Source organism: Prosopis cineraria, unplaced genomic scaffold (assembly GCF_029017545.1).
Source record: "Prosopis cineraria cultivar Desert tree isolate PC_DT_omini unplaced genomic scaffold, ASM2901754v1 PC12, whole genome shotgun sequence".
Classification (NCBI taxonomy): Eukaryota; Viridiplantae; Streptophyta; class Magnoliopsida; order Fabales; family Fabaceae; genus Prosopis; species Prosopis cineraria.
In genome coordinates, this window is record NW_026555343.1 from 43,216,717 (window position 1) to 43,230,916 (window position 14,200).

At 32.4% G+C, this 14,200-nt stretch overlaps 1 protein-coding gene and 1 pseudogene across 1 annotated transcript; both read left to right on the forward strand.

Annotated features, from left to right (window-relative positions):
* Window positions 1–1,033: 1,033 nt before the first annotated feature.
* Window positions 1,034–3,739, forward strand: LOC129287742 (50S ribosomal protein L5, chloroplastic). The gene is made up of 3 exons (XM_054923968.1): window positions 1,034–1,430; window positions 1,609–1,809; window positions 3,199–3,739. The coding sequence occupies exons 1-3, from the start codon at window positions 1,167–1,169 to the stop codon at window positions 3,538–3,540; spliced, it is 807 nt and encodes a 268-aa protein (XP_054779943.1). The 5' UTR covers window positions 1,034–1,166; the 3' UTR covers window positions 3,541–3,739.
* A 231-nt stretch (window positions 3,740–3,970) lies between these two features.
* LOC129289701 (U6 spliceosomal RNA) lies at window positions 3,971–4,060 on the forward strand (annotated as a pseudogene).
* The last annotated feature ends 10,140 nt before the right edge of the window (window positions 4,061–14,200 follow it).

The following is a 14,200-nucleotide window of genomic DNA, read 5'->3' on the forward strand; positions in this document are numbered from 1 at the left end:
TTGTTAGTTTTTGTATTTTTTTTTTTACATTTTAGGTTCCTATAGCCTTTTTTTATTTTGTAATATTAGTTTTTTTATTTTTAAATATGCTTACAGGGACGATGATGCAGTACAAATGATGTTAAATTAGAGCATTTAATGTATAAGGTAAAAGACTTGACCTATAATGACTTGAAATTACTTTTTACATTGATAAGAAATGTGTCTAGAAATCTAAAACCTTATTTCAAAAGCAATCATCCATTTTCTAACATATGGCTGATTCAAATTGTTAACCCATTGTGTTTTAAACATGTTACCATTTTTATTGACGTTGTTAGTTGTAAATTAGATAATTTAATACTGTTATTAATGCTACATCATCTCTAAGCATATTTAAAGATAAATAGATTAATATTATATATGATAAAAAAAATCTAGAAAAACCTAGAGCATTTGAAAAAAAAAAAAAAAGAGGACATGGACCAATACCAAAATATGATAAAACGTCTTGCACCATTAGTTATATTTTCTTTGATTAAAACTATAAGGACATGCTTTTGGCTTCATTAAACTTTACGAATCAATGAACCGATTTTTCATTTCATTATAGCATATGATAGAGGCTCTGATATGGTAAATGCCATATTTCTTCCCTTTTCTTTGTATGCCAACATCTATCTTCCCTTAAATATATGCACCTTTAAATTTTCTTTATCTTTCACGATAGAAAATAAAAAATGTATATTTATAAAAGCATCAACAAATACAATATTTAGTCTGTTACATATGTCATTATTATTTTTATTGCTTTTAAAATATAAAACTTATTTATAAACTTAACTATTTTTATCACATTTTTGTTTATATGTTACGTATCAAATAAGTAGTCATTATTTTCCCCCAAACATTTTGCTTTTTCTCGAATGTTCGTTCTTCTTTATTTTTTCGGCCAGTTCGCAATCTGGGTTGTGAAATGTGAATGAACCCCTTATACATTCACAGAAAGTTAAAGACAGGTCCTGAGCTTGTATAATATTTACTATAAAGTTCCGAAGGTAAGCCTAAGAAAAGCAGAGTCAAGGGCGTTTTACAGTTATCCACTCTGAACGAAACCCCTTCACCTGGGAGCTTGAAAACCCAATCCATTGTAAATCCGAGGGTGAGAGACGAGCGCACACCATTCCATGGCTCATCCTTCCCTTCTTCCGTCCTCAACGTCGTCGTTTCTGGGTCACTTTCAACTCTTTCCGGCTCCACTGTCCTCCGGACTTCTCTACAGAAATGGGAACGGAGGCGCGGTGGCGCCGGTGAAGGCCACTGCGGCTGGGTCCGGGGTTGTATTGGTGGAGAAGTCTGAGGCAGAGAGGCCCCACCGGCTTAAAATAACTTACAATGAGAAAATCATTCCCTTGCTTATGGAAGAATTCAAGTACACCAATATACACGAGGTTTCTGTGTTTTCCTTTCAATCCCCTCCAATTTTTGTAGAATCCCTGGAATTCTGGGTTTTATGGGTCTTAAGCGTGAAAGTTATAGTTTTGATGCAAGATAATGGGGAAAATGAGATGGAGGTGGAAGCATTGCCCTCGCTCCTGAAAACTTAGGGCTTTTATTTCTTCCTTTCAGGTCCCTAAAATTGAGAAGGTCGTGGTTAATTGCGGTATCGGAGATGCTGCACAAAATGCAAAGGGTTTGGAGGCGGCAATGAATGACCTAGCACTCATCACAGGGCAGCGGCCTGTCAAGACCAGAGCCAGGGCTTCAGTTGCCACCTTCAAGATCAGGGAAGGCCAACCCCTTGGGATTGCTGTCACACTCAGAGGAAAAGTGAGGATGCCTTATTCAATAGATATTGCTGTGTGCACTATCCATTTGACGTCTGAATGTATTGCCTTTGCATCATTCTAAATTTGTTTCATATGAGAAGTTGATGTTTGAAACATTGTGGAAAGGTTATCTGGTAGATTTAGGGTGTGTTTGGATGGATGTATCGCATGATATAGAATGAAATTGTCCAAGTGAGCTAGGTGTCATTGTTTGGGGGTTTATTTAGGGGTGGAGAGAAATAGCTTAGGATACCTTCAAGGCCACTTATGGCTAACCAAAACTCATCTGAACTGATTTTCGTGTCTCTCTAAATTATGGGTCAAGGATGAAACGGAATGGACAGATGTTACGATTACATTTATCTCCTTTTCGGGTTAAATATTGAAAAAATAATTTATTAGCCATTCTATTCCATGAACGACTCCCTCTCCTATTTCATTAAACTCTCAAGCAATAGAATGACACATCATTTTTTCCACATTCCATTATCTCATGACTCCCAAACATAGACTATAGAAGATGGTCGCGTCAAGCCATTTGTGGATAAAGCCTATCAGGGGTGGATTTTACGTACATGATTTTTCTTTGGTGAAAGGATTTACATATATGTTTATTTATGAATGTTTAGGTCTATCTATCTTTCTCTAGAATGGCTTTCCTTAAGAACTTATCAACAACGTGCGTAGCATGAAATTAACTTATAATGTAGTGTTGGTGGCAAAATAGTGTGGTTTACTAGGAAAGTAAAGGCCTCAGCGCAAGCCTTTTGGGAAGTTCGAAGAGATGTTTGACCACAGCTTGATTACTACCAGGAGAAAGAGGCTTGAATGTAGAGCATGTGGCTACTGTTTTTCAATAAATTTTGTTACTTTCGCTGCATCTTATTATTGGGTGTAAGCTTATTGATGTCTGTTGAGAAGAGGAGGAAATGAATGTTGAATGAGTGATAGAATACACTCTATGGAGGTGATATGATTATGGATGCACTTGATGATACCTTAATTATGGAATATCCTTTTGATTTGTGAAGAAACGAGTTCTGGACATCGACAATGGATTCATGGTAATACACATAGAACTCAAATGGTTGAATTATCTTTCAGGAATACTAGATTTCATATTTTAATGCTTGTTTTCCTATAATGAAGCTTATCTTTAAATGCTTGTTTTTGCATAGACAGTTCTCAGTAAGCACTTTTATAGATTTGATTCTCATTAACAATTCTGTTGAAAGATTGGTTTTCCATCGAATATCGAATTTCACATGAGCTTACATCTCACAGTCCTGCTTCTGCATGCTTTTAGATTATGCTTTGCATTGTACCTAAAGTATCAGAGCATCTCACTTTCACTCAAAACTAGTAGTTTGATATGATTTGATTTCAACAGTTGATGCACTCTTTCCTAGACCGACTTATCAACTTGGGGCTTCCCAGGACAAGGGATTTCCAAGGTGTTAACGCCAACAGTTTCGATGGACACGGAAATTACAGCATCGGCATCAAGGACCAGAGCGTGTTCCCGGAAATCAGGTCTGACATCGTCAGCAAGCCTAGAGGAATGGACGTGTGTATAACAACAACGGCTAAAACTGATCAAGAAGCAAGCAGATTACTGGCTCTCATGGGCATGCCCTTCAGAGAGGGAGGTGGCCCCGCTACAGCAATTCGCAAAAAGAAGCTCAAGTCTCATCATTTTGACTCAAAATCAAAGAGCAGAGCAAGGAGGTGAAATTTTGTAGATGAGATTGTAGCAAAGCCCTGTATCCTTATTCTATAATACTGTTATTGCTTCTTTTTGAGATCAATATTACGGTTGTGGAGATCATGTTTAATAACTGGTCAAAGAAATGCTATTAAAATATAGTCTAATGTGGAAGGAATCTAGATTTATGTGAACAGAAAAATAAAAGTAGAATCTTGTTTAGTTATGCACTTGTTTCATTCTAGAATTTCCTGAAGTTCTTTTCTCTTAGACACGCACAAGAAAAGGTATAATGTTAAAATTTAGTTCCACCTAGCCAGTTGAATTGTAATTTGTTGAATCAATGTTATGATCGATTTAATGAAATCTCATGGCGGGTCTAATTCATGACAAGTAGATAAACATAAAGCACGAAAATTCTTATATCTATGTTAATTATTAGAATGTTGCTCTTAGAGTCCCTTAGGGGACATTTGCAAGAATTGGAACGATGTAGAAAAGATTAACATGTATAAGGATGACACATACATATCAAGAATGTTGTCTTCAGAGCTTACTCCTTCCTATTTAGGGATATGCTTGATGAATCTATCTTGGATCAAATGTTCATAATAATTTATCCGGTTTGAAAATGCCATTTAAAAAAAAAACTTGTGAGTAAAAAAAAAAAGAAAGAAAGAAAAGGGCTTTAGCACATTTAGCCAACATTATGTTGTTAAATAAAATTAATAACCCACTTTTTTCAAAATAAGAAAATAGCCGTTTGCTAATTTCCCTACATACCAAAAGATGAAATAATCCTTAAACACACAATATCCTAATTGCCTTTCTCAAATCGGAGACTTGGAGACCTGGTGATGAACGCAAAGGTGAGGCAGACCGAAGCTTTGCATTCATTTAGGAAAACACACGAACGTGAGGCGAGGCAAGGCAAACTTACTGCTATAAATTCAAGGTGAAAAATCATGAATGCTGCTAGGGTAAGAAGCACTTGCTGCTATAGATTTAGGGTGAAGAAGTTTGGTCACATTTACTCTAGCCAAAGTTCAAGCGAGGATTTTGCAGATATTTTGTCAATGGCACCAAAGAGGAAAAATCGTCTTGCTTCACCTAGTATTTTTGCAGAATCCTTGATATAGGGCTATATATCATATGCTTAGACCTCTTGATTTGTTTGTTATTAAGAGCTAAAAACACCCTACCCTATATCAAAGCTTTTGGCTATAACATATACAATACCCTGTATATCAAATTATTACTTATTTAAAGACTTAATACATGTAATATTTCACAGGAAGATTGCAAAGCAGCATGTTCGTAGACTAGTCAAGAAAGAATTTTTCATCCATTTCTTTAAGATACATCATATTTCTATTTTCGTCTTCAAAGAAGTAATGAGTTTTTATTAAACCGATGAAATAGTTCATCTTAGATGTTTGAATATGGAATAACGATACCTAATCTTTTATGGACTTTATAAAATCATTTTCTACTTGATGCTTGGAAGATTTCTCCTTAGCCAATGATGTGGCTTCCTCAACATTTTTCATACACAATTTCCATCATATCAAGATATGAAGTTGTGTCTTCCACAAGCACTTTCAGGTATGAACCATCCACGTAGCGGTTGTTCAAATCCTATTTTTCATCATAAGAAATGATAAGATTAAGCATCTATATATCTACAAAATGACATGATATTGGTAAGTTATCATTGATATGCTTTATCAATGAGATACTATAATATATTAATGATATACTAACGTTAATGAGAAACATGAAAACACCATACTCCTTTGTCCAAATCAGATTAAATTAGGTTTGAAAAAAATTACAGACGCCTTAGCTAATCATAGAAAATCAAATAACTAAAATAAAAAAATAAAAATCATGAACAATGAGAAAATAATATGTTTTCTGTTTGAAATTCAAGCAAATTGCATGATTAATGGCAACAAAATAATAGATTAGGAATAGATGATTTACTAATTCAGTGGAGATATTACCTGGTAGATGAAGATGATGAAAATTTGATTATGGATGATACTCTTCAACCTTCAGATAAAAGAATACAAGACAACTTTTATTCGATAATGCAGTTTCCTCTTTAATGTGATGATAATGTCTGGGAAAACAGAGAAGATAAACAGAGAGAGAAAAGTACTATATGATAAGAAACATTCTACAATTTGTGATGAAGATGGTGAAGAAAATAACCGTACAAATGGAGAAATAAAATCAAGAAAAATCAGATAAAAATAAAATCAGTTATATTCTGTTTTAATAAAAATAACTGTACAGATTCGAGGATAAAGAAGTAAAATTACTTCTAATTTATTTTTGAATGGGCTATATTCTAAAATATTCAAAAACTTCTTCTATAATTTATGGGAGTTATATTTTTTTAGGCCATTGAGCCAATTTTATCAGAAAGAAAATGCCTTGCATTTTATTAAGTGAAATTCTTGAGTGTATGTGAATCTTCATACGCATGATTTATATAATAATTTAGACATTAATAATATTTAAAGAATGATATATGGTAAAGTTATGTTGGAGTAAAGTTAAGGTTTTTTTTTAAAATCCTATTATATGTCTAGTTAGTTTTTTTTTAAATGTGAGTTATAATTATTTAAAAAGATGGAGTGGTGATAATTTTTTTAAATGCTTAAGATTTCACAGTTCCAAATGATGAAAGTGTTACAACTAAGGAAGGTTTTTGGCTTCGTGAACGACCTAAGCTACGTCAAGTGATGCAACAGGTGACATAAGACAATCACAATGCAACGTCATTTATCTTTCTCCTTCAATTTCAGAAATTGTACTCTCCCACATGCGAGGATAGAGAATCTATACAGTACTAGTATGAATTGAAAATAAAAAAACGCAAATTTTATTTAATTATAATGTTATATGCCTTGTTATTTGAATATGCATAGTGGTGCTTTTCTACATGGTTGCATGATCATGATTCGGGTAAGAGGATGCCCTAAGAGGAGTGGATATTACTTTTTCCATGTAATTATATAATCATCACCGTAGGTGGCCTCGGTGTTTGATTCCTCAAGTCGGGTCTTTTTAAATCTCACCCAATAATGCGTGTGAGTGTAGATTGCCTAAACCTATGCCTTTAATATAACCTTGGACTTGTGTAGGGTAGGGCATTTAGACACCTAAATTGATTTGAGAATTGGAGGAATTTATGGTCTGATAGTAAGTGAGACATTTTTAGCCTAGCAACTTCTCGTGTTAGTGAGCTTGGGCTGGTCCATTTACATAGATTCATCCTATTAAATTGTCAGCCTACTGATTTGGTTGGCAGTATGGAGGAGATAAGGAGTTGTTGATTATACATTTGAAATGTTATGGAATGTGGCACCTATGATATTGTGATTATTGGCTTTGCTTGTTTTTAAAATGCTCACTTTGTATGCCTTTATTCATCTGACTTACATGAGTATGATTTAAAGTTTCTTTGGTTATTAAATAATTATACTCACTCCTATTGACTATTTTATAGGCATTAGTTTCAGAAAGGCAAAGGAAAGACTTTTGAGACTTTGGAATTTGTATTATTACTATAGGCCTCCCACCTTCACATATTTGTCTATTTATGATTTATGATAATTTGCCAACTTAGTACATCTATTTTGGGTTATTTGAATCATTGCGTATTATATCTTATTGATAAATGTATTTACTGCCCTAACTTTGTGTAAAGTTGGTGATTCAGGTGGGTTAGGCTTAAAGTATTTTACCTTATCAAAAAAGCCCATATTACCAATCTGGGCCCTAACACCTTTGAGCTTTAGGCTTATTTGGACCGGTTCTAATACCCAAAACTTTTTAAAAATATTTTTTGTTTTTTAAACTAATTTTAATGTTTAAATAATTCTGTTAAGTATAGAATATTATTTTGATTTTAAAGAATAAAAGAAAAAAATAATTTATCAATTTTGTACTTAAGTAACTCCATTACTATTTTGTTTTAGTATATGTAATTTATTCATGAATGTTTTCTTTACTTATAAATTAATATTTTAATTATTTAAATATTACTCTTATCATGATTATATATAAATATTTTATATATTTTAATAAAATTATATTATTTTTATTATGATCAAGTTGATCTCAATTCAAATATAGTTAGACCACTAATTTAAAATTATTGTCTAGATTAGTTCAAAGTTTTTAATAACTTTCAAGTAAACTGTACTTTTAGTTTTTAAAAATGAAAAAAAATAATCATCATTATGTTATATAAAACAAAATTATTTAATTATAAGTGAAATATTATTTTTTAGAATTTTTTTAATTTTTTATATTGTTTAACCCCTGTATACAAGGGGTATTTAATCTAGTTTATGGATGATAATTAAATAATTATTTAAAAATATTTTTATATTTATTATGTTTATTTAATAGTAGAGCTGAGAATTCATACATGCTTGAATTTTATTTTTAAAATTATTTTTAATTTAATTTTTACTTTGAAATTAATTATCTTGTTTTATAAAAAATATAAAATATATTTTTTTGTATAGTCAAATGATGTATGGGACTCAAAATTTTTTTAAAAAATAATTGAGTCTTAAAATATAAAAATTAATATTAAAATATATTTTAATATTATTTTGAGATATTTTATTGATTAAAAATATGAAAATATAAATTATTTTTAAAAAATAACAATAGTAATGCACTCAAATATTCATATAAAATGATATAAAACTTAAATAATTAATTACAACTTATTATGTTTTACATATTTTTTCAAATATTATTTTTTATTTAGGTATTATGGTAAAGCTCGAACTTGATTGGGCTTAGCCTAAATTTTTTTAGGCCTATTCGTTCCAAATTGAATTGGTCCAAAAAGGCTCAAACATTTAAAAAATATTTTTTATTGGGCCTAGCCCTAAAATTTTTAAGCAGGCTCGAGATGGTCTATCGGGTTTAACCTTAATTATCGGCTTCAACTTTGTGTATTTGCTATTAAAGTGGAATAAGGTCTAAATACTGGTATAAGTACATTTAAAGTTGATCATTATTACTTTTAACTATTGTAAAAAGTTTAAAACATGAAATTAGGCTATATTTGCCCCTTATGGCTTTTAGTGAAATCAAGGTTGAGGGTGTAATCGTGATATAAGTGTTTTATGTATGATGTGATACATTGTATAGGTAGTCTTTAGTCTTAAGGACTTGGTCTAGGGGGTTGTTTAGGTTTTTAGCACTTGGTTCGGATTTTGGGTACCTTGAAAGTGCTTAAGTTTGAAAAAGGAGTGAGTTTGTTTCTGGATATCCAACTTTTGTTTGTGGTATAATTTTGAAATGAAACTAGTGCCATTAACTAGTACTTAGAATTAGCTTTCTTTAGACACCTAAATCTCCTCATTCAAGTGTTAGACAAAGGCATGGGGTATTGGAAATTCACCCTCGGTGCTATGTTATGACAACACAGATGCTATCAGTTTTGTGTAGCGCGCTGCAATGGATGGCTCCTCCACCACAACACACAGCACAAGTAGGGCTCACTAGGGTGCTTGGAGTTCTTGGCTATAGAGATTTGTCCTAAACTTATTAGACATGATAGAAGTGGCTTAGTTGCGACAGATCATGCTGTGTTAGTGTTAGTGAGTTTTAAATGACTATTTTTAAAGGTTTTCATTATCTTGTGATATTTCATGCTTTCATGTACTTTTCAAACTTTGATTTGGGATATTATAAGCCTTGTCAAGTTGAAGCTGATATTAAACTTGGGATCTTGAAGGTTTATTAATTTGTGATTTATTGCATGGGTTCATAACCCTTTCTCGTGGACTCTAATGGTTTCCAAGATTAGTGGTTACTTGTTAATTCTATTTTGTAATTTCAAAGTTACAAGTTTTATTTTATTAACCATAGTAGACCTTTCAACTTGAGTATTTTCTTTTCTATTATGGTTAATTTTCTTTAATTATGGTTGAATATTCTTTACTATGTATGTTGACTAGGATGATTAATTCCTAATTACCATGATAATATGTGCTTATATGGTTAAGTTTGGTGGTAAAATTAGGTGATTTTATGGTTGAATAGAGAGCACTTGTCTCTTTATTCTCTTGCCATAATTGTTGTTGGACACCCTTTTCTTCGTTACCCCCTCTTTCATATCTCAATGTTATTCTGTATTCTCAAAACTGTCAATCAAGATTGAGTGTTAAAGTATCAAGAATAATGATTTTGATGATTTTTCAGATAGAAAAAGTACTAAATGCTTAGTGAAAGATGATATTAATGTTTGCATTAAGTTGGATGTAATGCCATAATACAAGTCTTAGGTTTTGGTGGGTTTTGCAACATCCAGAAAATCTAAACCCAATTAATTAAGCTTAGTGAAGGTAATTAGTGAATTGATGAGGTGTGTGGTCAGAGGGGTTTAATAAAAATATTTGATCTTGATTTTAGCTTTAAATACAGGTCTGAAGTAAAGTTGGGCTATCTAGGTAAGGAAAGAAGAGGAAAATTTAAAGAAAAATCCTCTGTACCATATACAGTGGCGTGTATGTGATCCATCGTAACACACAGAGGCATATTCATGAGGAAGGGCCTCTTTATGTGCCACAGTGCATGGCTAAAATTTTGCTTTATCTGGTTATGGATCTATGATAAAAATTAGAGGAGGAGAATGTAGAAAATGAAGAACACGAAATTTGCGCTGCTAAGGCACGTATATTGGGACTGTTGGTGATACTTTAGATCTTCCCAACACTTAAGGTAAGATTATTAAGCCCATCTTTTCCCCTTTCCCTTCATTGTTATGAGGATTAAAGTTAGGGTTTGAGTTGGGAGAGTGATTTTCAATCCATATGAGTTATGAGTCTAAATCCATTAGTTAAAATGGATATAATGGGATTTGTTTAAAGTATTTAAACCTTACATTAATGGTTTTATGAGTGTTTAGTAGTTAGGAGCCATTAATATCTGAATTTTAAAATAAATAAGGTTGTTATGAGTATTGAATGCTTGTTAGTAATGGTTCAATAACTCATTAGTGATAATGTAGGTGAATGTAACCTAGTAAATCCATTATGTATGATTAGGTGTGAGTTTATAATTTTGATAAAAAGGGATATGTAGAGTTTAATGTTGGTAATTACCTAAAGATGGGATAATAATATTATCCTTGTGAAATGATTGTAGATCATTACTTTTGGCACGATTCGAGCTTGAAAAGAAGCTTTAAAAGTTAGTATTGTAAAAGGTAAACCTTTAACCTCTTAAAAGTTAAGGTAGCCGAGGGAAACCTTGTTTGTATAGTTATATATTAATTAATTACTTGTTAAAATTATTGGTTTAAAACATGTTTGATATTATGAATACTCAGATGCAAATTTGGCATGTTTGAAAGTTATGTGAAATGGTTTTGAAAAATGAAGAACCTTATGCTAGTTGTATAATTGAGATTAATGATTATGATTGATTGCTTGCCATTGCAAAATTAATGAAAATGGGGTAATTAACATGTGGAGCGAGCATATGTGAATTCATATGAGATGAATTGTTAATTAAATTGCATAATATGTGCAATATGTGCATAGCATGATCATTGATAGGAGTTTACTGGAGAGAGGAGAAGATTGCTAAATCTACATGGTATTGGCGGCTCATTATTGGAATCAAAAGCTAGCCTGGGTACCGACCATTGAAATCGAGAGGTAGCTTTTATCCCATGGTTGATTTGAAATTGTCTCATTTGTTTTATGAGGGACTCAAATTTAACTAGTTTCTACTGATTTATAAGGAAACTAGATTAGGGATATGACACCTCATGATTATTAGTATTAGGGAAAACTGCTGTACATAAGTAAGTGAGTTAATCTTAGCCTGATAACTTCTCATAAGTGAAAGGTTGAGTTAGTCCATATTATGGACATAACCATTGAATAGCCACTGGTTTCATGCCAGAGATAATAGGAGGGTATAAGGGTTGCATTAATCATACATTAAGTCCGGGGCATATGGTTGTTATTATTGTGATCCGACGTGTTTTAAGGGAACATAGTTAGTATTTTTACGACCCCATGATATGCATTCTCATTATATATGATGGTACGCATCTTGGGCCAAGTCACATGGTTGTTGTTGTTGTGGCTGTGGCTATATTTGCCATATGTGCATTACATATGTATTTATTGCCAATTACATCTACTTTTAATTAATATGCAACTGTAGTAATTAGGTGAAACTTGATTACTGAGTCATTGTACTCACCCTTCATTTTTTAATATTTTTAAGACCTAGTTCATCGGACCAAGATCGGGGAAAATGTATTGAGGCATAGATAGGTAAATCTTATCGTATGCCTCCTTATGTTAATTTTTGTGTATTAATGTTGTTAATTTGCTAACTAGGACTCATGATTATTTTGAACTACTTGCATTATCATTGTGTAAATTTTATGCATTTTGGGCCTTAAGTTTGTAAAGTGTGGTTGTGAAACCTTATAGAAGGTTAAAATATTTGTGTAAGTAGTGTAAACTATATTTTGAGATGTTTTGGAATGATATTGATGAATTATTCAACTTTTCCTTCCCCTTGTGTTTTACTAAAATTTAAGGTTGAGTGGTGAAAAAAATATTATATGTGCATTTGTATAATTGTGGTATGTTGCATAAGTCTTATAAGATCCACTGAGTGTGTTCAAATGGTTGGTGTAGGCTTTTAGCATATGTGTGTGAGTTTGAACACCCCAATTGTATATAAATGTAAAAAAAGAAGTAAAAATGGATTTAGGTGTCTAATTCTTTATAGAAAATAAGTTTGGTTATAAAACTTGTGCCATAAACTAGAGCTAAGAGAGAGATTTATGTAGACACTGAAATTACCTTAATTGGACATCGAATGGAGTTTTGGGGTGTATAGAAAATTTATCGTTGTACTGTCATTTGATAGTAGAATTTTTGCTATAAAATTTATGCAATACGTTGCAGTGCATGGCTCCTTATGCTGCGGCACGTGACACAAAAACTTCGAACTAAAGCCCATTTGTAGTAAGCTGCGACGCACGTGTCATTTTCTGCATAATTCACAGCTTTGAGTTTTAATCAAATGATTCGATTCCTTCTTGACTCCCATGCTTCTACATTTGTTTAAAACTCTGATTTGAGATTATTGAGAGTGAATGAGAATATTTTAAATGTTGAAAATCTCATAATCTTATTGCAATTGTTTTCTTCCATTTGTAAATTGTGAAAACTTAATAATCCTTATTAGGTTTAGACCCTTGATTATCTTAGAGTTGATAATGAATTGTGTTTAAGTAAGCAAATCTCACATGTTCACTTGCAAGAAAGCTCACCAAATAGTCTAATGACATTGAAGATCGATGACTACTATAGTTAGGGTGATGCTGTGGTGGTCCCAAGGACAAAGCAATCACCTATAGTGCTCTATTATTGTTTTATTATTTTCTATTTTTTACGAGTCCTAAAGATTACCATCCCATTGTTATTAAAAGTATTGTTGTATATTTAGTGGAAGATTATGATCTTCTAAGCAACATTGCAATCCTATAAAGATGCATACTAGTGTTGCTCTCAGATTAATTCCCATAAAAGAATTATTATGTTTACTTTTGGACTAACATTTATGGGTTTTCATTTGGTCAATGTTGTGTCTATCTTATCATGACAATATGTTAGATTTTTTTTTAACCATTTTATCTTTGTATAAATTTGATTTATATTATTTTTTTGGACAAAGGAGCAAATTTAGCCAAGAATTATTTTTTGAAAAATATTTGATATCATATATTATGGGGTTCTGTAAAATAAATCATCAACTATTTAAAACAGATTGCCTAGTACAATACCTATTATTTATTTTTAGCAAACATCCATTTATTCTAAATTGCGAGGCCCATATTTGTTTACCTTCTCTCTTCCTGACCCTCTTTCCAAATCTCTCTCTCATTCTCTCGACATGCCATGAATTAAATGCATGAGAATGCCCCTTTCTCTTACCTCTCTCTTCATTGAACCCTTACAAGAATGCTGCTACTTAATCGAAGCTTCCACTCTCCTACATTGGCTTTGTCTGAGTTAAATGACTCTTGCTAATAATGGTGGGGTACATGAACTTGAGGCTTTTGGCTAAGATCTTGTCCATGATAGAGTATTAAGTAGAGACGGTTAGTGAAAGAGGTGCAATGGCCAGCAATCTAGTGGTTGTGCTCCAAGGGCTGTGCTGGAAGCCATGTGAATTGGATGCACTATCATGCTTGCCTCTACTCTATCTTCACATGCACAATCACTAACTGACCAAATACTATCCTCTCGCTTGTTAAGTGTATTGATTCTGCCATCACCATCACAAATGACCCTATGTTCACTGTTACTACTACAAGCTACACTATCCAGTTGGCTAGCCCTATTAATTGCAGCTAAGCAATAGATAGGATTATGGCTTGTAGGGTGGTTTATAAGGATAAGATCACATGAGCTCGCCATATCTTTGTCCTTGTGTTCATAGTAGCTATCAGCTTAGGGATGATGAGAGTTTATTTAATTGGAAATGCAAGAAAGAGTGTGAGTGGCATCAAAGCTTGTGGAGATATAGAGCAAGATGAAGCTAGGGTGTTAAAGAAGCTCAATAGTATCTTTCATGACATGCCAAGAAGGTGAGAGAGAGATTTATAAAG